Source organism: Abramis brama (assembly GCF_963993115.1).
Source record: "Abramis brama genome assembly, chromosome: 18".
NCBI classification, from domain to species: domain Eukaryota; kingdom Metazoa; phylum Chordata; class Actinopteri; order Cypriniformes; family Leuciscidae; genus Abramis; species Abramis brama.
The window spans coordinates 28,868,029-28,889,918 of record NC_139980.1 but is presented as its reverse complement, the minus strand read 5'-3'; the positions used below and the strand labels follow the sequence as shown (position 1 = coordinate 28,889,918).

The 21,890-nt window shown below is 36.2% G+C and overlaps 3 protein-coding genes across 4 annotated transcripts in view; 2 read left to right on the top strand and 1 right to left on the bottom strand.

Annotated features, from left to right (window-relative positions):
- slc35f1 (solute carrier family 35 member F1) overlaps nt 1-6,767 on the top strand; it is a 93,410-nt gene extending 86,643 nt beyond the window's left edge. The window contains exon 8 of the mRNA XM_084090962.1: nt 5,570-6,767. Coding sequence (XP_083947088.1) covers nt 5,570-5,794 — 225 coding nt within the window. The 3' untranslated portion in view covers nt 5,795-6,767. The remainder of the gene's footprint in view (nt 1-5,569) is intronic.
- A 1,110-nt stretch (nt 6,768-7,877) lies between these two features.
- Nucleotides 7,878-18,467, top strand: LOC311069056 (uncharacterized protein). The gene is made up of 8 exons (XM_084091978.1): nt 7,878-8,162; nt 9,079-9,364; nt 9,440-9,562; nt 11,060-11,317; nt 12,266-12,357; nt 13,010-13,191; nt 14,974-15,143; nt 17,951-18,467. The coding sequence occupies exons 1-8, from the start codon at nt 7,893-7,895 to the stop codon at nt 18,103-18,105; spliced, it is 1,536 nt and encodes a 511-aa protein (XP_083948104.1). The 5' UTR covers nt 7,878-7,892; the 3' UTR covers nt 18,106-18,467.
- Nucleotides 18,468-19,422: 955 nt separating this feature from the next.
- cep85l (centrosomal protein 85L) overlaps nt 19,423-21,890 on the bottom strand; it is a 66,937-nt gene continuing 64,469 nt past the window's right edge. For both annotated transcript variants that reach the window (XM_084090324.1, XM_084090323.1), the window contains exon 13: nt 19,423-21,292. In XM_084090324.1, coding sequence (XP_083946450.1) covers nt 21,129-21,292 — 164 coding nt within the window. In that variant the 3' untranslated portion in view covers nt 19,423-21,128. The remainder of the gene's footprint in view (nt 21,293-21,890) is intronic.

Below are 21,890 nucleotides of genomic sequence, written 5' to 3'. Positions count from 1 at the left end.
TGGTCCGTTCCATGAGGAAAAGTAGATCGTTTGATGGTTGGATGTATCTTCTTATTCGCAGTAGTTGGGTTGTTTGTCCAGAATTTTTACTGGAGGCATTTTGTGGTTACAGAACAAATCATTTGTCTCCAAAACGTAGGGAATACCTGAACCACACACACGAAGATCATTGCATACTATGATTTGTATATAGTAAATTAGTAAAACAATGTACTGTACTTAATGCATACCACATTTAGCTTAATATCAATGTTGGTTCATTAGTATGTACAGTAATCCTACACTTATGTAGGCCTTATGCCGATAATTAAGTCTAGTATCTAATCAAACTATTGATTTATTCAGAGATAGCGGGCTCCAGATGAAGGCTGTTAGCATTGATTTAAAAGTGTGGCTTGGTGCTTTTACTGTCAGCTCTCTTTTGTCTGCTTTAATGGCTGTGCTATTTACTTTCATAACAACACGGAGAGCTGCATGGATCAGCCATTACCTGCAGCACTTCAAGGCTAACCGGGGATTTTAAATGCTCCTGTAAACATGCTTCCTTTATTGAGGACAGTTGTTAATAGCGGACTAGTTTTATTCTTTGAAATCAGTGAATATGAAATTTGAATGTGGCCACAAAAGCTTGAATGCTAAACACAGTCTGTTTTTCTGGCTACTTTAGGTCGTTTTAGGCAATTCTAGCAGAATTAGTGGGTCAAGACATGCTTTCCATTCAGCCTGGCATGTAGTTGGTTTAGGCTGCACAGCTCACTTGATCAGCACAGCCTCAAGTTTGATTCCTGTAGGTGAAAACCACTGATTTGAGATTTGCTGAATTTTTTACATTTTCACATAATATGGAAGCTTGTTAAAAAAAAAAAAAAAGGTAGTTGTGACTTTTTATCTCACAATTCTGACTTTTTTTCTTGCAATTGTGAGGTCTTTACAATTTCCGAGTTTAGATATAAAGTTAGAATTGGGAGATATAAACTCGGAATTATGAGAAATAAAGTCAGAATTGCAGGTCAATAACTTGGAATTATGAGAAATAAAGTCAGAATTGTTATGAGAAATAAAGTCAGAATTGCAGGTCAATAACTCGGAATTATGAGAAATAAAGTCAGAATTGTTATGAGAAATAAAGTCAGAATTGCAGGTCAATAACTCGGAATTATGAGAAATAAAGTCAGAATTGCTAGTCATAAACTCGGAATTATGACAAATAACGTTAGAATTGCAGGTCAATAACTTGGAATTATGAGAAATAAAGTCAGAATTGTTATGAGAAAGTCATAAACTTACAATTATGAGAAATAAAGTAATAATTGGGAGTAATAAACTGAATTATGCAAAATAAAGTCATAATTGCGAGATATATATTTTTTCTCACAATTATTTATATCTTGCAATTATGACTTCTTTCTCAGAATTGTGAGATATAAACTCGCAATTGTGAGTTATAAAGTCTGAATTGTGATGGGATAGAAACTCAGAATTCTGAGAAAAATGTCATGAAAAAAATTTGCAGTTACTTTTTTATTTTTTATTTTTTTTATTCCATGGTGGGAACAAGCTTCCATAAAACATTCAGAATGACATAAGCAATTAAATATGAGGAAATGAATAGGGTGGCACATGGGGTGGGCTTGAAATTGGGGTTCCATTATATCAAGTTAGCACTTTTTCAAATTAGCAAACGATTTATGAAGCCATATTTGTGTAAGAATAAAAAAAGACATGTCTTTGCAAACCCTTCTTTAACACATGGCTGTTTGTCTCTGGGACAGTAAAATCTATCTTTGGTTTTTAACTTTCATTTTGAAATATGACACTCAGAACACCTTGCATATTACAGTATGATTTATTGCGAGTGTGAGCATCTTTTTTTTTTTTTTTTTTTACAGGTTGTAATTACATCACTGTACCCTTATTGAAAACTCTTTTCTCCTCTAACACTTGGGAGAAAGGGGGCACCATGTGTCTGGCTTGAAATAGCAGGTGCTTTATCATAGTTATGCTGGCATGTAGCACCACTTGATATATTTAAATGAGCAACCTGACACACCGGCAATTCAAGCAGAATATATTCCTTTCCAGCAGATATTACTCTTGCTGGCTCTAATACCCTTCCAGTACTGGAAAATCACTCAGGCTGTGCTTGATCTTCCATACGTTTGCCAGAACCATCTGCCTAATTTCTATCCTGTGGTCTGCACTGAACTCTCAGGTGTGTTAACTTTTTAAAAATCCTTTAGTAAGACTTTATTCTGCTATTTTCACTTCGGAAAAAGTTGTTTTCACCTCAGTGTAAAAAAGTCTTTATTTATTATATTTGTTACTCACAATGCGACTTTGTTTGTTACAATTGCAACATTAAATATCACAATAATAATTATATTTCTCATAATCTGACATCTCAATTGCAACATGAAATTGATCATTAATTTTTACAGTTGAATTTTTATCCCACAATTGCAACTTCATTACTTGTAATTGGATATTTCCCACAATTGTGACTTTACTTAACTTTATAGCTCACAATTATGATTTTATTTCTCACAATATGACGGTATATCGCAAAATTGCAACATTATTCCACAATTATTATTTCTCCCAATTGCAAATTCTCATAATTGTGATTACATTTCACTATTACAACTTTGTAATTCTTTGTAATTTGCCACAATTGTCACTTGTTTGTGACGTTCTTCTCTTAATTAATTTCTTAATTTAAACATTCTCACATTTAGGTGGAAGCATGCTTTCATAGATCATCCCTTCACTCCAAACCTTGAAAATCAAGGTTCTTTAGCAAAGAATTTTGTCCTTATCAAGAACCATTTTTGCTGTATTTAGTTCATTAGTTGTTTATGATGTTTTAGAGATGAAAGAGTTCTTGAAGTTACATCACAGGTTATTCAGATCATCGTATTGGTTCTAGATACCATCTGAAGAAGGAAGTAGATATCTTCAGAGGCCAAGTAAAGCCCTTCTGGTTCTTTTAAATACTGATACCTAAAAAGGTTCAGTCTATGTCATCAGTCTATCCTAAATCTTTAGTTTATTTATTTTACCTGTGTAAACTCATGCACATGCAGACAGATTTATATAGACTTGATTTTATTAAAAGCACCTCTGGAGATGCACAAAAGCCACACCAGGACATAGTGTCACTTGCTTTTATTGATTCATTGGAAATATGTATTCTGCTGTGATGCTTGAGGGGGGAACGGAGAAGAGGGCTGCAAACTGTGAGAAAGTGTCAACGATTATTTAAAATTCTCTGTGGAGTTTCTCTAGACTTCAAAAGCCTAATGTCTTATCACTGCAGGGCTTTTGAGTATGAGTGCTAGCAAATATTTATGAGTGTGTGTGTGCATGCATGTACGTTTTCACACAAGTCACATCAGCTCAGTCTGGCACACACATGGTCTCACGGTGGTCCTCTCTATTAGAGCTTTTAGATGGGATGTGATCACTAATAACACTAAAAAGCAATTACATATGAGGCTCATTGAGTCACAGATATTTTGATGCTTTCATATTGAACAATGTTTTCAGTTTGTTAATGGTCTGTGAGATTCCAGCATGCATTGCAGGATTAAAAATAAGCATTCATTTATGCAAATACTGTTATAGATGCTTGCTGGCTTCCTTTATCCTGTTGTAGTTGCCAGTTATTTGTTGTCTTATGGTAAAAGCTCATCTTTTACATGATTGCCGTTGCCATTACAATCGTTGCTTCACGTCTCGCACAGATACTGAGTTCACAGCATATTGTATTAAGAGACACTGTAAGTGTAAGGTGAAGTGATGATACATGAAAATTGTATGTGAGTGTGACTATTCAAGACTTAATTATTGGCTGAACAATAAAAGCTCTTGAGCAATTGCAATTGTAAAGCATCAGATTTCATGGTATTTATTTATTTATATTTTATTTCCACAGTGAAAAGACTTTGTACTCACTGCTGAATCCTGCTCTTATGTGCCAGAGCTGAAGGCCATGTGTAAATGGAAGCACTTTGTCAATCACAGGCGTGATAGAGAGATGGAGACATTGTTCATAGCACAGCTCTACAGTTGTGATTCTCACCCACACCTCAGACCCTATGGATGAAAAACTATTGATGTGATTTGGAGATTGAGTGACGGCAAATAGAGTGAAGCGTTGGCATTTCAGTTTTCCAAGTCGTGATTGTTGTTGCTATTTTCAAAGCGCTGACAAGGGTTTTGAGTCCCTGCTCGACCATAACGCAGAGCAAAATATAATCATTAATGCCGTGTTCAAAAATGGCTCTTATTGTCAATGGTGTGATTTTATTTTACATTCCATTCCAGGGTATAATTTAGAAGACACCTTTGGAAATACCATAGCTGCTAAAGTTATTTTAAGGTTTGCTCTTTAAAAAAAAAAAAAAAGTCTCAGCAGTCTAGAACATAGGTCTAGAAGCTTTCTAAGATACAAAAAAGAAAAGGAAAAAAAAGAGAGGCAAAATTCAGATTTCACAAGTGTTAATTTCCATCTTCCATAAAAACCTGATATGTAATTTGGCTTCATGCTGAAGACTTTGGGATCAATTTGAAAATTCTGGCAAATTTAAGTTTTCTTCCACCATGATCCATTAATATACACCCTTAAAAATAAAGGTTCCAAATGGGTGTTTTAGCATCAATGCCATCAATGCTATTTTTAGTTCCCCAAAGAACCTTTCAGTCAACAGTTCTTTTGTTTGACTGAAACCTTTTTCCCCTTAATAGTGTGAAGAACATTCTTAAAATCTGAAGAACCCTTTCCACTATAAAGAACATTTTGTGGAATAAAAAGTTTCCATTGAGGTTGAAGGTTCTTCATGGAACCATCGATAACAATAAAGAAATTGAAAACAATAAAGTGTAGACATTAAATCACATGTAATGCATGTATCACAACATGGATTTTGAACCATGATTAATTTATCAATGCCGTCCTATCTGTAATTTCAATCACAGACTTCTTGCCTTGAACAGTAGACACTGAGAGAGAATCATTTCTCCATCTCTAATACAACTGCTGCTTATTCATTAGTTCATTCTCAGTGGAATCTCTCCTATTGGGCCTCCATGTCTGATTCCCTCATGTTTATTAAAGAAATAAGACCCTAATGTGACCTTTTTTAAAACTTTGTCTGCAATGGCTGTCATTAAACCGTGACATCAAGTTTTTGGAAGACTTTTTCATACAGACTCTCTCTCTCTCACTCTCTCTTTAAACCCTCACTGCTTTCATGTTCCATATAACAGATTTGGATTGTTCTGATGATTTTTACATTTTAAATCAGTGTTCTATTAAGAATTAATAAACCGTGATGTACAGTTTTAAATCAGTGTTCTTTTAAGAAGTAGTAGATTATGATTCAAAGTGTTAAATCAGTGTTCTAGTTCGACTTAAATCATGATTTACAGTTTTGAGTCCGTGTACTATTTACAAGTAATAAATGATGATTCAAAGTTTTAAATCAGTGTTCCATTTAGAATGATCATGATGTAGACTCTTTAAGTCACTCGATATATGAAGCTGATTATATTGTTTGCCTGTCTACAGTTTTCCGGGCTTTACCTGCTGTCCTTCTTCATCATCGTCCTGGGACTGGTCTTATACTTCTCCTCCTCTACGTACGTGGCACAGGATCCTCGCGTTTATAAACAGTTCCGCAACACGGGAAACGCCATCACAGACACGCCCACTGTGGGGCCGCTGGAGCCTTCAGTGACCTATACGAGCCTGGGTCAGGAAATAGAGGAGGAGCCTCGTATACGAGTAGCCTGAAGGGGGCGCGGTCTCTCAAAACCAATCATCCACGGCCCGGCCCAGCAGTCTGTAGAAAAGTGAAGGGTAACGATCACTGATTGATGTAATCAACCACGTAGCAAATGAGTACACTGTGATCACGAACTGTTAATAGGTAGCAGTGACTTCTGTACATCTGAGTTATCAGATCCATCATGTATAGAGATGATTTCACCTCATTGCCTCTTTCCCCCCGCGGCAAATTAAGTGTTTAGAAGGATTCGTGCTGACTGTTTTGTCCAAATGCTCACTTGTGAATGTTTTACTTTCTTATACAAGCACAAAGGGTTCATTGTATCTGAAAGTTTGACACGGTTCGTCTCACTACAGTTTCATGAATTTTTTATGTTTTAAATGATCTATCTGACGACGCCTCTGGAAAACTGCATTCTGAGTTTTAAAATGCTGATTTGAGCCAGTGCCTTGCCATGTGATATTATTGTGGGTTCCATTTAGCCAATGAGAAATCATGACTTCTAAAAACAGTGTCATCAGTATTGGACATCATGTCATGATTGCATATTGTATTAACTGCTCAAAATGATAAATATTTCCATCTACAAAAAGGGTTAAAAAAAAGAGTGATTTTCCACCCTTCTTTAAATGTTATACCATATTCATTTTTTATATTTGTCATCATATTGTTCATTTTGTTTTAATTCTGCCAAGAAAGGGTACATGCATTTGTATTAAATATTAAAGTCTGTGTAATAGCAATTGATTGTAAACTTGTAAACTATTTTACTGCACTTGACTTTGTTTTATAAGCAGTTCAGTCTTTAATTATCATCTTATTTGGATAAAATCCAATACAAATACACGTGTAAAGTTATTCTGAACTGATATCTACATTTTGTTTTGTTTAAAAAAAAAAAAAAAAATTGTCATTTAAATATTGGAAATTCTTAATGTGTTTGACTTGCTTAAAATAAAGTATATTTGTCTTAAACTCAAAAAATGTGAATGTGCCATGACTGGGGAAATGCTTTTAATACTTTTACTTAAAAGGGATAGTTCACCCAAAAATGAAAATTTTGTCATCATTTACTCACCCTCAAGTTTTTCCAAACCTGTATGAGTTTCTTTCTCCTGTTGAACACAAAAGCAGATATTTTAAAGAATGTTTGTCACCAGAAATTTGATGGTAGCCATTGACTTCCATAGTATTTTTTTTTTTTTCTACTATGGAAGTCAATGGCTACCGTCAACTGTTTGATTACCAACATTATTTAAAATATATTTTTTATGTTCAACTGAAGAAAGAAATTTAAACATGTTTGGAACAACTTGAGGGTGAGTAAATGATAACAAAATGCATATCATATGACATAATGGTACAAACTACAATTTCTCCTTTAATTAAATATTTGTGAAGACCCTGAATATGTGATGAAATTTTAACCTATTGAATCATTCTGTTTACAAATTTTACAAAATCATTCTGTTTACAAAAGACAAACTCTTAATGAAACTGGGTTGCACTATTTTCAGTCAGTCCCCATTTACATTATGTGCAATACTACTGATTAAAAACGTTTTGGGCTATTTATTTATTTGATTAACTCTCAGCTCACCAACCAAATATAAGATACTAAATATAGTACAAAGCTAGGAAAAGCATAAATAATTCCTACAACGGGAAATATAGACAGACAAGAATACTTTATTGACCCCATGGGGAACATAATGTGCAGGACAACAGCCACCACGTCAGAAGTAAAATGCACAAAAATTCACCTCTAACACAGAAATAACAATTACAATAAATTAGCATTACAAATACACCGCAAATAAGAAACGCGCTTTTTGTCATTGCTGTTGGGAAATTAAGCGTTTATCTTGTGAATATTTATTACGTAACGTTTCAAGGCGGCCTACCCGATTGGCTTGGCGAATGAAAACGCTTGCTGTGTGAATGTTAATTGGATTAAGCAGGAATGTTGGCGCGACCTCATTAATATTCATGAGCGACCTCTTCGAGATTCACCACCACCCCATGACCTCTCTCAGGTGGTTTCTTCCTAACCTTTAACACCTGAGAGGTGTCTGCAGGCGGGGCGGTGACACCGGCACAGGTATGGCAGACCTTAGCACGACCTGGGAGTGTGAGTTGCTGGAGCAATTCTCCTGTCTAACTGCCGCCACAGAGGAAGAGCTCCACCTGAATGCCTCAGATATTACCTCAGAAAGCAGCGACAACACAACGGGCTTATTGCATTTAAGTGATGAAGTTCTCCTGGTTATATTGAGGAACTTGGACCCAGTGTCGCTGCTGAGGCTCGGCAGCACGTGCAGTTTATTGTTAAGAGTTTGTTCGTGCAACTCTCTTTGGACCACACACTTCCAGGTACAATTTGCATGGAAATTGATTTTTGATTGATTGATTTATCACAGTAAGTCGATTTTTCTTTTTAATTAATCAATTCACCCTTTATGCATGGTACATACCAGTAGTTGGTGAATAGTCAGTGTGTTTATTTAAGTGATAATTTAATCATGCATTCAACATTTGAGTCAACAGTTTGAATACATTTGAAAGAAATGGTACCCATGCTCAGAATTTGTCCTCTGCATTTAACCCATCCAAGCTAGTGCACACACATTAGGAGCAGTGAGTAGTGAACAGACACACACACACACACACACACACACTGCAAGCCGTGGACATGCACACCCGAAGTAGTGGGTAGCCATTCCTAGGAAAAGCTGCGGGGCCCGGGGAGCGATTGGGTGTTAGTTGTGGTGCTTCCTACAGTGACCTTTGGGTTACAAGTCCGATTCTCTAACCATTAGGCCACATCTACCCCTTTGTGGTCTTCTTTGGTTTGATTTTAATGTTTTTTCACAGTACAAAATGGGTCTAAACTATATAGATGCCTTTTAAATGGTAATCATTGTATCCAGTGCATCGTGTATTTATGAAATCTAATAATTTTATTCAAACAATTTCATAACGTTTTGTAGTGTTTTACAACAACATTACTCCAATTTTCATTACTTCATGAAGTCTGTTTGCAAAGATGTCATCAATAGTTATTTTTGACTATACACTAAAATCCACATTCAGCTAAATAGCAATACAACATATACTATTGTATATGAGATGAATCTAAAATCTAAAATAAAAAAATCAGTTTTATTCCCATTATATTATTAATGTAGTTTTTGGGGGTTTTCTTATTTTTGTATGTTGATCCGCAGGTTTCGTAAGTGAATGCAGCAGGCACTCGTGTGCTAATCCTCTCCAAAATGTTTCTCCACAGGATTCGTTTGGGGTCAGTCTGTCATATACCCACGCCAGGTGTCCCGTAACGGCCAAAACCGCCTTCCGCTTGGTTTTTATGTGGCGATCCCTCTTCAGAAACATCCACTGTAACCGTGCGTTTCAGGAGAAGCTCTTCGTGGAGATCCCACTCGCGCCGCACAAGTACTGGGTCCAGTGGCTCGTGCTGGAGGAAATCGTCCCGTTGCCCTCAGTGAGGCTTCCCTGCAGTGATGTGGAGAAACTGTGGGGCATCACCACAGATTTGTTCCAGGACAAACTCCAAGGTGGTCATATTTTCAGCTGTCACCTGAGGTTTCCATGCTTAATTCAAGCTTAACATGCTGATTTATCTTTACCAGAGAAAACTGAAGATTGTGACACCCTCAAATTTGAATGGAGGGAGCTGTATCATCTTGCACTGAAGCATCATGGTAGTGTCTCACTGGTCTTCCAGCATGTTCTCAGCCAACACCAAAACAAGGGTGAGATATTTGCATCCCATTTAATGAAACATGAAAACAACGTTTTTATGTAACGAGTCGTAAAAGTAACAGTTTGTAGACCAATATCCTTGTCTAGTGTTTTTTTTTTTTTTTTAAAGTGGGGTCTGGGGCCGCCAGGAGTGCTAAGGTGCCAGTGGAAATGTTCAGAGAAAGTGTAAAACATCTTTAAAAATAAATGTTCGATAAATAATATTAAACAGACAAATGTGATACAAGTAATGAGTAGGAAAAAATAAAATGTTGTAATTTAATAGAAACTAAATATTTTCCAAATAATATTTTGATTTGATTAATGTCTTAATAGTTTTTCAAAGTATAAATTGTCTTTCTACAATAAACTACAGTAGTCAATATTGTGGATCAAAGTTATACATGAATTTTGAACAATACCCGTTTTTGTCTTAGGACAACTTTGATTAACTTTTTCGATCCACTTCAAATGTTGACTACTGTATATAGATGCCTTTTAAATGGTAATCGTTTTACTCAGTGCATGCATCTTGTATTTATGAAATATAATAATTTTATCTTAGGTATGTTTGATCATTTTTATATATTCATCTTCTATTTTAATCTAGTTTCTCAAAATACATTATTGAATCAGTGTGAACTAGTTTGTTAATATGGCCTGTCAAATAAACTGATTCAATGAAATTAATTTAAAGATTTAAATCAGAGATGCTCCTTTTTAGGGAACAGGTTGTGATTGGATGTAAAAACCTGTCTACTTGCATGGTCTTCAGGACACTTAATGGCCAAATAAAAAGTGCAATAACCAACTAAATTGCCATTAATATTGCTGAAGAAATATAGTATAATATGCAATATATGACCTTATATTAATGCTCTGAGTGCTGGAGTGGATCCCTTCAACTAGATTTTCCGCAGTGCATTTAGCAAAATGATGGTTGACTCATGATGGCACCTATACTGTATTGCTGTCTTACCCAAAAGAACATGAGGATGTCTGGGAACTGTCGTTGACCTTTTATGTCTTTGCTATATGTTTCCTCTCTCCTACTAAAAGTAATGGGATTTCTGAAGAAAGATGAAGTAATCTAATTTTTTTGCACTGGTGGATCACTTCAAACTGCTGTGATGGACCCTTGATCAGAGAGTTGGAGTGTGACACTGAGTGATGTTCCTGGTGAAGGACTGTGACTCATAGTTCACCCTCACCTGCTATTTCCTGTATCTTTTAATACACTAGTGTCTGAAAGGCCAATGTTCTATAGCTGTTAGCTTTGAACAGGATGTGGTGCATCCTGGTCAATGTCGATCTAAAGGTCTTTCAAACTTCCACCACCTGTAAGTTTGGAGTTCCTTCTGTAAGGTTGCAGAAAGGTGTAATTGTGCAGACTTTATAATAATACATAGATATACATAGTGTATAAGTAGTGTTGTTTCTGCTACTTAACTAGCTTTTTAAGTGGCACTATTGTTGTCATTGATGCCCATATATTGTACTGGTTTTAGAGCATGCAGAGCTGGAGTCCATGTACCATCAATACGTCCAGTGTAGGTTCCAGTGGCTCTTCACATACTGGTTGTTTCGTCAGCCGACTCCTTACAACAAGCAGCTGCGCTCCATTTTCCTGCAGTGGAAGAAGCACAGCAAGAGAAAGGTGGCCACCTGGGGTGAAACACTGTGTGACGTGAGGTACCTGGCCTCCCTGCACCCCATCACCAAAGACTACTGGAGAGGCCGATTGGCCCGGGGAAATGAGAGCCTGGGTGAGTTACTTGGTTAATAAAAAAAAAAAAATTATTTTAATTTTGTATTTTAAGGTTTAAGGATTTTATGATGGCAAATTATATTTATGCAGTAGTTATAATCCATTTGTTGACTTTCCAACTTAAACTATCATAAATCTTGAATGCTTTTGAGCACAAACTTTGTTTGGTCTCTTTTAAAAGACACATTAGATTATTGCTGAAGTGAGAAGTTTAAAAAAAGTAAACTTAAACTTGCAGTTCTATAAACAATAATAAAGAAAAGTTCACAAAAACATTAAATTTTTATATGAAATGTATATTTTCCAGAACCTGTTTTACTCTAAAACTGAGATGGTCAAAGTCATAAATCTAAACAAGTTATTTCAAATTTGAGGTTGATGTCTTAAAAAATGAGCTTTCAGTAAGATTTTATTTGGATTTTATTCATTAAGATTAAGTTCTTTCAATGCGGTCATTTTTGACCACGGAGCACAGGGTTTTTTTTTTTTTTTTTTTTTTTTTTTTTCTCTTCAGGGACCATTTACCTTTTTAAATCATGTTGTCTAATTTTTTTAAATTTCACATAGCGAGTTTTGTACCATTTTGAAGTCAATTCTAAAAAGTAAAAAATGTTTCTGTCTCAAATGCCTGAAGAACACCAGAGGGTTAAATAAATGAAACTATCAGCTAGTCATTTGTAAAATTGTTTTCCTACCTTAGTAATGGCATATATTGGTCAACCTCTGGTGGAGAATTGGCTAGATCTTTAAACCTTTGAGGAGTCAAGCGACCTGCTGTATTTGCTCATGTTTTCTGTTCTCTGTCGGTCTCATGTGGCGCTCTCTCTTGAGGAACTATGCCTATACCAGTCCTTTGGCAGGAAAACTGTCTGTAGATCAAATGTTACTGCTCCAGTCTCTTCGAATATCATCTCATGTTCTGACTGTACTTGTTTCTTTCCATCAGGGATTCAGACTGTTGGAAACTACTTCTCCATGTGTAAGTCTCTCATGGCCTGGATCTTGAGCCGCGACTGGGGCCGACTGAAACGAAGAAAGGTACGTCTATAGAATACATGCAGGAGGCTGAACAAAATATATATATATTTTTTTCTTTGACATGAAGTCCTCTCTCCCTGGTGTGCATTGTGAGGTTTGAATAAATTTGACAAGCTGTCTTTCCAGAGACTAACTTTTCTTCACACATGATTGTCCCCATTCTATTCCAACTGATCTCTCTCTTCCCCATCTTAAAAATGGCAAATAAGTTCCTCAGAGGACATGATCTTAAATATTCCAGCAGTGCTCATCCTCTGCATTTCATTAGCCAGCGAGAATGATTTCACAGGTCACGGCGTGAGCAGACGCTCTTATCTAATGGCTGCCTAAATTGATTATAGACGTATCGGTGCATGTCTCAGTCAATTACATTGCATGTCTGAGCATACAAATTCTTACAGTATTATACACTCTTATAACATGTGACCATTCAAGGACAAGGAAAGGATCAGATAGACATTAAATTAGAATTTTATTTTTACCAATAGAGGTTAACTGCGCATTATCATGGTACATATAAAATCTCTATTCAAGTCTTTATTCTAATTTATTCAATTTGTTTATTTTTTTGTTGTACTTGAATATGCAAATGTAGGCCTGTTCCCTTATGCATGCACAAGGTCAGTTAGAATGTTGCACCTGTCATTGGCAGGTTTATGAAGACACCCTGGAGGGTGTATATCTTGTGCTGAGGCGGGACATGCAGGAGACGCTCATCGAGCACGAGCACTTCTGGCAGGTGGCCAAAGTCCAGATGACCCGCGTCTGTGCGCTGGAGGAGACGGCCGCAAATTATGTCAACTGGAAAATGATTGAGACACTCCCCTACTACAAGTCAGTCCTGCTTGAGTCTGCGCTCATGCCTGCTCACTCGCCTTCTCTCTTGAGAATACAGGATTAGAATTGCAATGTTAATAGGAAAGGTTTTTTGCCTTATACTGACAGCAGGTATTTCCTTGAATCCTATTTGTTTTGATGTTTCGATGAAAAAGGCGACCTTGAGTGTCCAGAAAGGCGCCAAATAAAATGTATTATTATTATTATTATTATTATTATTATTAAAAAAATAATAATTTAAATGAAAAAATAAAATAAGCTAACTTTTTTTCAATGTATATAATTTGTAAGTATAAGTATTATTTTTTTAATATTTATACATAAAAATAAGCTAAAATATTTATTTTAGGTAAAGCAAACTTTCATTTAAACTTTGTATTTAGATTAAAAATAAGTTCAAAATAAACTTGATCTAAAATAAAAAGCTTACGTAAGTTTCTTATTCAATTAATAATAATAGGTTTTATTTATATTTCATAATAAAATTAAGTTTGTTTCAAATGAAATAAGCTAACTTAAGCCATTTACACAACACTGTTTTCAACTAAAAACAGAAAATGGTTTTTAGTTTTGGCCGTTCATTTACACGACATCTGCGTTTTGGGTGCCTGAAATTATAAACTTTTCAAAGCGGTTTTCAAAGTGCAAGTTTTTGAAACCGTACCATTATAGTCTGTGTAAACTTTTTTTTTTTTTTTTTTTTTAGTCGCTTTTGCGGATCCATGTGAACAGGGATTGTTTTATCAGCATTGCATTTATGAAAAGTTTTGCTAACAGACGACAAAGGAAAAACATTTTTGTCCTTAGTACATTGTTCCCATTGATCACTCTAGGCTGTAAAGTGTTGCTGTCACTCAAATTGCTGTTTCCACTAAAAACTAGCGGTGAAAGCATTGAGCTTTACCAGTGGTTGGCTTTCAGACTGGGCTTTGAAGCTTAGCGAGTGCACTGGGAGGAGATGGCAGCTTCAAAAAAAATACCCTGCAGTGACTTATGGGCAGTCAGTCGATGACATCTTTGAAGTGTATGGCGACTGATCTCAAAAAGCATGGACTGAACTCACAGCATTAGAGGAAACCAAGAGCAGTGTTGTGAAGAGTTAAGTGGGATCATGTTCCTTGAGGGCGATCGTCTTGCGTAAGTAGATGTGAGTGGTAAAGTGCTCACTTGAAGAAAAGAGATGTCTGAATGTTATGGTGCTTTTTAGCCATGCAGTAATACTGATACTGGCTGATTAAATATGTTCATGCCATGACGCTTAACTTAAAATAGAGTTGTTGTTTTTTTCTTTAGTTTGAGTTTTGTGCAAAATAAAATGTTCTAGTTTTGTAGTTGAGCACTTCTCGGCTCTCTAATCTCTCCATCTAATTGGTCATTAGCATTCAAGCCATCAGTGCTGGTTTTAAATGTAACTAATAATCCACATTTGAAGAAGTATGTTTGAATTCATGTGCAGCAAACTGAGTTTTAAGCATTTTTCATCCGGGGTGTTTTGTTTGAAGCTGGAACAGTCATTATACAGAAGGAAATCTCAAGAGACGGTGAAGATGAATGCCTTGTTGTTCAGAAGTGCTTGGAAAAATTACTTTCCCTGCAAAAGCTTTTACATTTGTTTTTGGTTTTTAATTCTCTTTGTGGCTTATTAATAAAGGTTGTCTTATTCCCCAAGCTAATGAAAAAACAAATAATTAGTCTTGTCTATTGCCTTGTGTAGACGCTTTCGTAATGGTTTTCCAGCTCATGCGTGTAATGTTTTTTTCCTCTTCTTTTTTTTTTAAGGCTGTATCTGGTGTCTGGTAATTCCGTGTACTTGGATCATGTGCAAGGTTTCTTGCGTAGAAAGGGGATAATCCGGGATTGGATTTACCTGGAGGAGAACGTCTGGGCTAGACAGTTGCTTCCTGAATCGCTCTACACATTGCTGGAATTTGACACCAAGATATCTCAAGGTGGGTTCAACTGACCTAAACCGACCCTTTCCGTTTAAATCATTGGCTCTCACTCAGGGGCTGGGGGCCTCAACATGACTTAATTATTTAAAACAAAGACCAATAAAGCATTAAAACAGGCTAAAACGGCTAAAAATCAAGATGTATAAATAAATAATCAATCTCTCCATTATAAAAATAACCAAATAATCTTTCTAGTTATGCAAAACTCAAATATTTTATCAGGTATAAATTTAGTGTGGTGGGGGGCCTTCAAATATTGTTGTAGACAATGGTGGTCTTGAAGTCTAAAAAGTTGAGATCCACTGATCTAAATGACGACAGGGCGACTGGAGCTCGAGCCGCACGAATAATCTTTAAAAGATCGCGCGATCACCCACACGATCTCATTCCTAAATGTCAACGTTTCTCCCATGTCTATTAAACCTTAATTTAAGGCCAAAATTACACCGGCAGCGCAAACTCATATTTGAATGTAACAGTACTTCTGTGATCATTTGAATATTTGTAACACTGAAATTACGATACTGAGAGAAAAGTTTATAGTTCAGATATAAACATCGTCTACGGAAGCGATCAAAATGGAGTAAATCACCTTTTGAAAGTAACTTGGCGCGTCAAATAAAGATTGCATCAATTACATCGTTACACCTGTAGGTGGCGACATGTGACTTAAATGTGTTTGCCATCGAATCATTCAAGAGATTTTCAAAAACAATGATTCATCCAGCAATGAAACAATAAGTATTTGAGTCAGTGAATTGACATTTTGTCAGAACCTCTAGTAAATTACATGTCATTTTATTTAGTTGTCTGTTCAGAATCGTGATCTATTTGAAACAAATTTGTGATTCTCAATTTATGCAGAATTGTGCAGCTCTAACTTAAGCCATCCATTTATAGTACAGTAACCGATTTATCCCCCATTTTCAATGACTAAGCCTGGTCAATGCTTTTGGGTCTTCTGAGACCCTAGGTCTTTGCTGCCCTTAGAGACGAGGAGCAAAAAAATACACTACTTAACATTAGCTGATGCAGTCTTTCTCAACGCTGCTCGCCAAGTTGCTTCAGCAGATTTGAAGTGCGTTGGTGTTAATCCTCAGTCGAGACCACACAAAGTTCGTGACATTTTCATTTTTCATTTTCATTTGTTTCAAAGCATCTTATGGGAATGTGTGTTGTGTAAGTGCCTGTTTAGTACTTCTCAAATAGAAGGATAAGCTTCTCTGGATGATGATAGCAAATATTGTAATCATGCAAGCCCTAAATGCAGTTATGAGGGTTGGATTAACAGTGCTTAAAGTCACCATGAAATCAATTGTTTTTTGTTTTTTTTTCTGTAATGTGGCAGTATTTTTATTATTATCATTTTTTATTTATTCATGTGCCCTCATAATTTAATCAAAATAACTTGCATTTACTGGCAATACGGGGCAACCTAGTCCCTCACATGACATCACAGCAATAGCAAACCACAGCAGTCCATTCAATTCCTGATGGACAATCAAGTCACGCCCTACTTTTTCTTTTCTTTTTTCGAGAAGATGTTTCTCTCAGTCTTTTCTTCCCTATCGTGACGTACATCTCACAACTCCATTTCATGCTAACAATAAGGCAATACAACATACTGAAAGTAAAACTACAAAACATTTAAATCGAATGGATTAAAAACAAATGAACATACTCTTGTTCATTATTGCATAAACCTTAGAACCTTAGTGCTTGATGTTCATTCAGGAAGTGCTGGTTGGTGTTCTAGAGGAAGCCTAGTAAGGATTCAGTCTGCTTTAATTCCCCTCCTCCTGTCTGAGAGCGATCCATCAGTGGTGTGACGAAGGAATGCTGTGAAATTTGATTAGGATTTATGAGGGAGCCGTTCCATCCCTCCGTGACCCATCGGCATGAGGAATGATGCTCTGTTTATTTGCAGGCTCAGTCTTAAGGCAATTTGTCTTGTTTACCATCTTAAAAACAGTTGATACAGATTCTTCTTAGTCCATTCTTCAAATCTATTGGACTGGAGATTTTTGCAGTCTAATCTTCAATGAGGTGTGAGATGCATTATGGTTTGTTTGTAGAGCTCTAGATAAGTGGATGTCTACAATGGCCAAGATTGACGCATATCGAACAGCCAATTTATTGAACACTACTGTTAAATGAAAGGAAATGACTTGCACAATTTTAAATCGACTGAATTGTTAAAACATAAACAACTTTGTTAATGGATAATGCTTAATAACATTGGCAGCACTTTATTTTATAGTAATTTTCTCCTTGTACATACTATGTACTTATTACCCAGTTGTTGTAATTACTATAATGACTAGGTGCTAACCCTGAACCTACCCCTAAAACTTAACCATGTAGTTGCCTTATATTACCCAGTACTACTTAGGTACAGTAAGTGCACACACTGTAAAATGGTGTAATAAATAAATAACGGTAGCACTTTTAGTCCTGTTTCCCATGCACATACTATGTACTTATTATAGTAATTACAATAATTGGGTAATAACCCTGTAGTTACTGTAACCCTTAACCCATGTAGTTAACTTATTACCCAGTACTTTCTATGTGTACACATACTGTAAAATAAAGTGCAGCCAAGTTTCTTTAAAAATATATATATACTGTATAATACAAAAGTCTTTTACCTAATTGATTAAATGGAATAGTCATTTAATTTTTTTTTTTTCACATTTACCATCAAATAGTATTGTGTACATGAGGGTCCTTGCTGCCGGATCTGGATTGTCCACTAGAGTGTTTGGTTGATGATGGCCTTCATGTCTGTGTTGTTTGAACAGAGAGTTTACACGGGGACTCTGCGGTGTCCCAGCTGAGTCGCCTGATGTGGCTGTACCTGAACTCGGGTCAGGAGCTCTATCTGGAGGCGCTGAAGGGAATGGTGCTGCAGTGCGCTCGGCTCTGTCTCCATCATCTCGGCACGCTTCAAGCGTAGGCCTGATACAGACCCAAACATTTTAACTTTTTTAACTGACTTTTTTTTATAACACGGCTACTCTAAGAAGATTGTATTTTAATTTTCTTTTTTTTTTTTTGAAGTATGACTTCATGCTTTAGTGCACAAACCCATTCATTCTCAATTTATGTCTGAGTAAATGTAGTGCACATGCAACGTTAGTTTTTATTCTTGTATTGGTTTTAGCATTCCAAATGACCACTAGTCTCCTTTCGAGATGCTTATTAATGTTACTATCATGTGAATTTTTACTTGTCAATCTTGTCATGATAGACTGCTGGTTAGTTTGCTGACCTTGACTCAAGGTTGCTGACTTATTAAAGCACCTTTACACCACACACTTCAAAGTCTGATTGTTTTTTTTCCCTTCCTTTTGTTAATATAAAAAAAGTACAGTGCATATAGTTTTGAAAAATGTCTAGATGAAAAACAGCCTTGCCATATGTCAAATTAAGTGAACTGCAGTGACTTTATACCTTTCTTTAATTTTTCCATTAATTTACCTTAATCAAATATGTTGATCACTATGCCATAATCTGTGGTGGCCAGTCACAGCACCTGAAATATATGCTTTCCCTTATAGATTTGTTCAAAAATGCACTTACTGTACTTTGGCTCTTTCAATAGTTGAGGTGTCCACTTGCGTTTAATAAAATGTCTACGTCAGTGGTTCCCAGTCCTAAAACTAGCACTAGTTTTTGTTAATACAATTAGGTTGGTATGAGCCACTACAGTTGTTCAATAATAAATAACACAAAGTGAAAATAGTGGCATTTTGGGGTTACGGAAACAGTGACCATGTTGAATACACAATACTAACATGAACTTACTAAAACACATGGGCACTGATCCTGATGTATCCTACCTGCATGCAAATCCTTCCCAGCAAACACACGACATACCAGATACTTATTTTTTTAAATTAAATTTGGTGATTAACTTATTTCGTGACTTGCTGATTTAAAATGTTACTATGATGTTGCATGCTCGTAACTGATAGTTAAGTGATATACAGCATGCGCCTCTGAGCACAGTGTAATGTCTGACAGGAAAGTTCACTTTTCTAAGAGACTTTTTATTTCGTAACAAGTTAAGAAAATAACGTTAGAATGAGACTGGCATATAGCCTGACAGCAGACCGGCCGCAGATACTGAACCAGGACAACGCGTTTTCCTCAGACACTTTAAACTGTCGGAAGAGTCGACAGCGTTCATGCCCATCTTTCAAACTTTTCTTTGACTGCATGATCCACATTTTCTCCGTAGACGTATTGTTCGCAAAAACAAACCAACCAATGTAGAAAAATACTTTATTTAACATTTGTACAAATGAAAAGCATTTTACAAAATGGAAAAATAGTTAATACTTTTGAGGAAAAAAGTACATAAATAGACCTTTGGCTTTTGTAAAATCTAGCTGGAAAATTAAAAGCTTAAGATTTAAAAGACTGATGTGAAGTTCAAACATACAGTTGAGCCAACCAGTGGCTTTCAGTGCACAGCGAGTCGGTCATGTCAATCAATGCACATTGCTTTTATATTCTCATATATATACACACACACAATTCAGCATGCTATCAGATATCACACTGTCCTGTAATGCACAATGAAGAGCACCACATACATTCTCCATCAGGTTATTAACATCTCTTTGCCTGAGAATAAATATGCATTGCTTGTGAATATGGCTTAGCTTTATGAAATAAAGTTCTCAGAGGAAACTCTGTCTCTGCCAGTCATGGAAAATACCCTTCGATTACTGTCGTTCAGCTGCATAGATTCTAAAAGGCACAGAACAATATTAAATATCTGCAGAAATGTGTAATAAATGCTGGTTAATGTGAGGTTGCATAGCACAGTATACTTGTAATATTTAGCTAATCGATTCCTTTACATAAAAAGAAAACTAATTCTAACGCTATGCACATGCACAAGATATTATGAGCACATTATGACAAAACCTCCATTTGAAATTCTAAACATGCTTAATATACGTTTAAATACGATGAGATTAGTCACAATACATGAGCAGTAAATTGACATTTGTACTGTAAATATTTCAAACATTCATCACCTTGATGCAAATACGTGTGCAGAGGTTGACATGACCGCATCTCTGGACTTTACATTATCAACTATAAAAAAAATTCAGCTTGGGGTCAAAATGAACTTACGCTTAAAGAGTCAAATCTCTTCTGAAACGATTCAGAACCACAACGAATGAAAGAAAACTGGAAAAATACCTGAGTGAACAAGTTTTTGCATTGATTTCATCCATATTCCTAATTGTAACAAGGACTATATGTATCATCTGGAGTATATAAACTGTCAGGAGGTCACAGGAAGTGTATCATCTGCAGAACATTCCGTTGACTTTGGAACTCAACATGTGCAACTTGTTCTGAACTGAACTGTGCCGCAGCGTTAAAAAAGCAGCTCATATTTTATGCTAATTAAAAAGTTAAACGGTGTCCTGAATAGATTAACCTGGATTCCTTTGCTGTCTTTTATTTTTAAACGAAACATTTACGCAAACGTCCTTCAGATGAGATGCAGGATCCTTCAGTTCGGGGGGAGGATCGAGGATCCTGAATGTCGACCTGCGACCTGTAGCTGAAGGGGAGAGGATGGACCAGCTTCTTTGGGTAAAAATGACTGTGACTTCATGAAGTTTGGAGGTACAGAAACAGGAACACAAGGCACTTTAGGACACCACTTGCTCTACTTTCCCTCAAAGACGACTGACAGGGCCAGCGAGGCCTCCAACAGTCTCAATAAATATATTAAAAACACACAACATTCATTCAAACTCCTTGAAGATTCAACGTCCACAAGAAAACAAAAAAAGTAACAAACGTCTTGTAAAGACATCCATGTAAACTGGATTCACAGCTTGGTCCAACCTTTAGTAGTCAGAAAGACCTTGTTTGTTTCTATCAGGATGACTTTATTCTCCCTTTACAAGCACTGCGTCGAGATGGAAGCCTCTGGAGAGTCGGGTGTCATTGAGTCACACAGTTCTCACCCATGTCCTGCGCGTACCGGTCCGAGATGACCGTCCGCAGCTCGTCAATGTCTTTCCTCAGCTGGCACACCTCCACCAGCTTGACCCGCAAACCGTCCTCCATCAGCGGCTTCTCGCTCTCCTCCGCCGAGCAGCCCATAGCTGGGAACAAACAGTCGGGAATATTCATTCTATTGGCTGAGACTCTTTTTATGTGGGTGCTTTATTTGGTGCTACATTAAAAATGATACAATGTATTTATTCTTAATTATGAAAATATGTTCTTTTTTTTTTTTAAATGTACCACATCACATCATGTTTCACATATTACAGAAGCTAAATGAGTCAAATGAAACATTTCTCTTTCTTTTAATTTTCAGTTACTAGCTTAGCCTAGCACTAACAGTTCATAAAAGCGCTTTTGACTAGCAAGAGCAAGATTTTGTGATAATTTACACTTCTGTTCAAAAGTCGGTAAGATTTTTTTTTTTGGAAAGAAGTCTCATGCTCACCAATGCTGCATTTATATGATGAAAAATACAGTAAAAACTATCATATTAAATAGCAGATTTCTGTTTTAATGTATTTTCAAATTTAAGCTGAATTTTCAGCATCATTGTCTTCAGTGTCACATGATCCTTCACAAATCATTCTAATATGCTGATTTGCTGCTCAAGAAACATTTATTATTACTAATGTTGAAAACACTTGTGCTGCTTCATATTTTCGTGGAAACCATAATACATTTTTTCAGGATTCT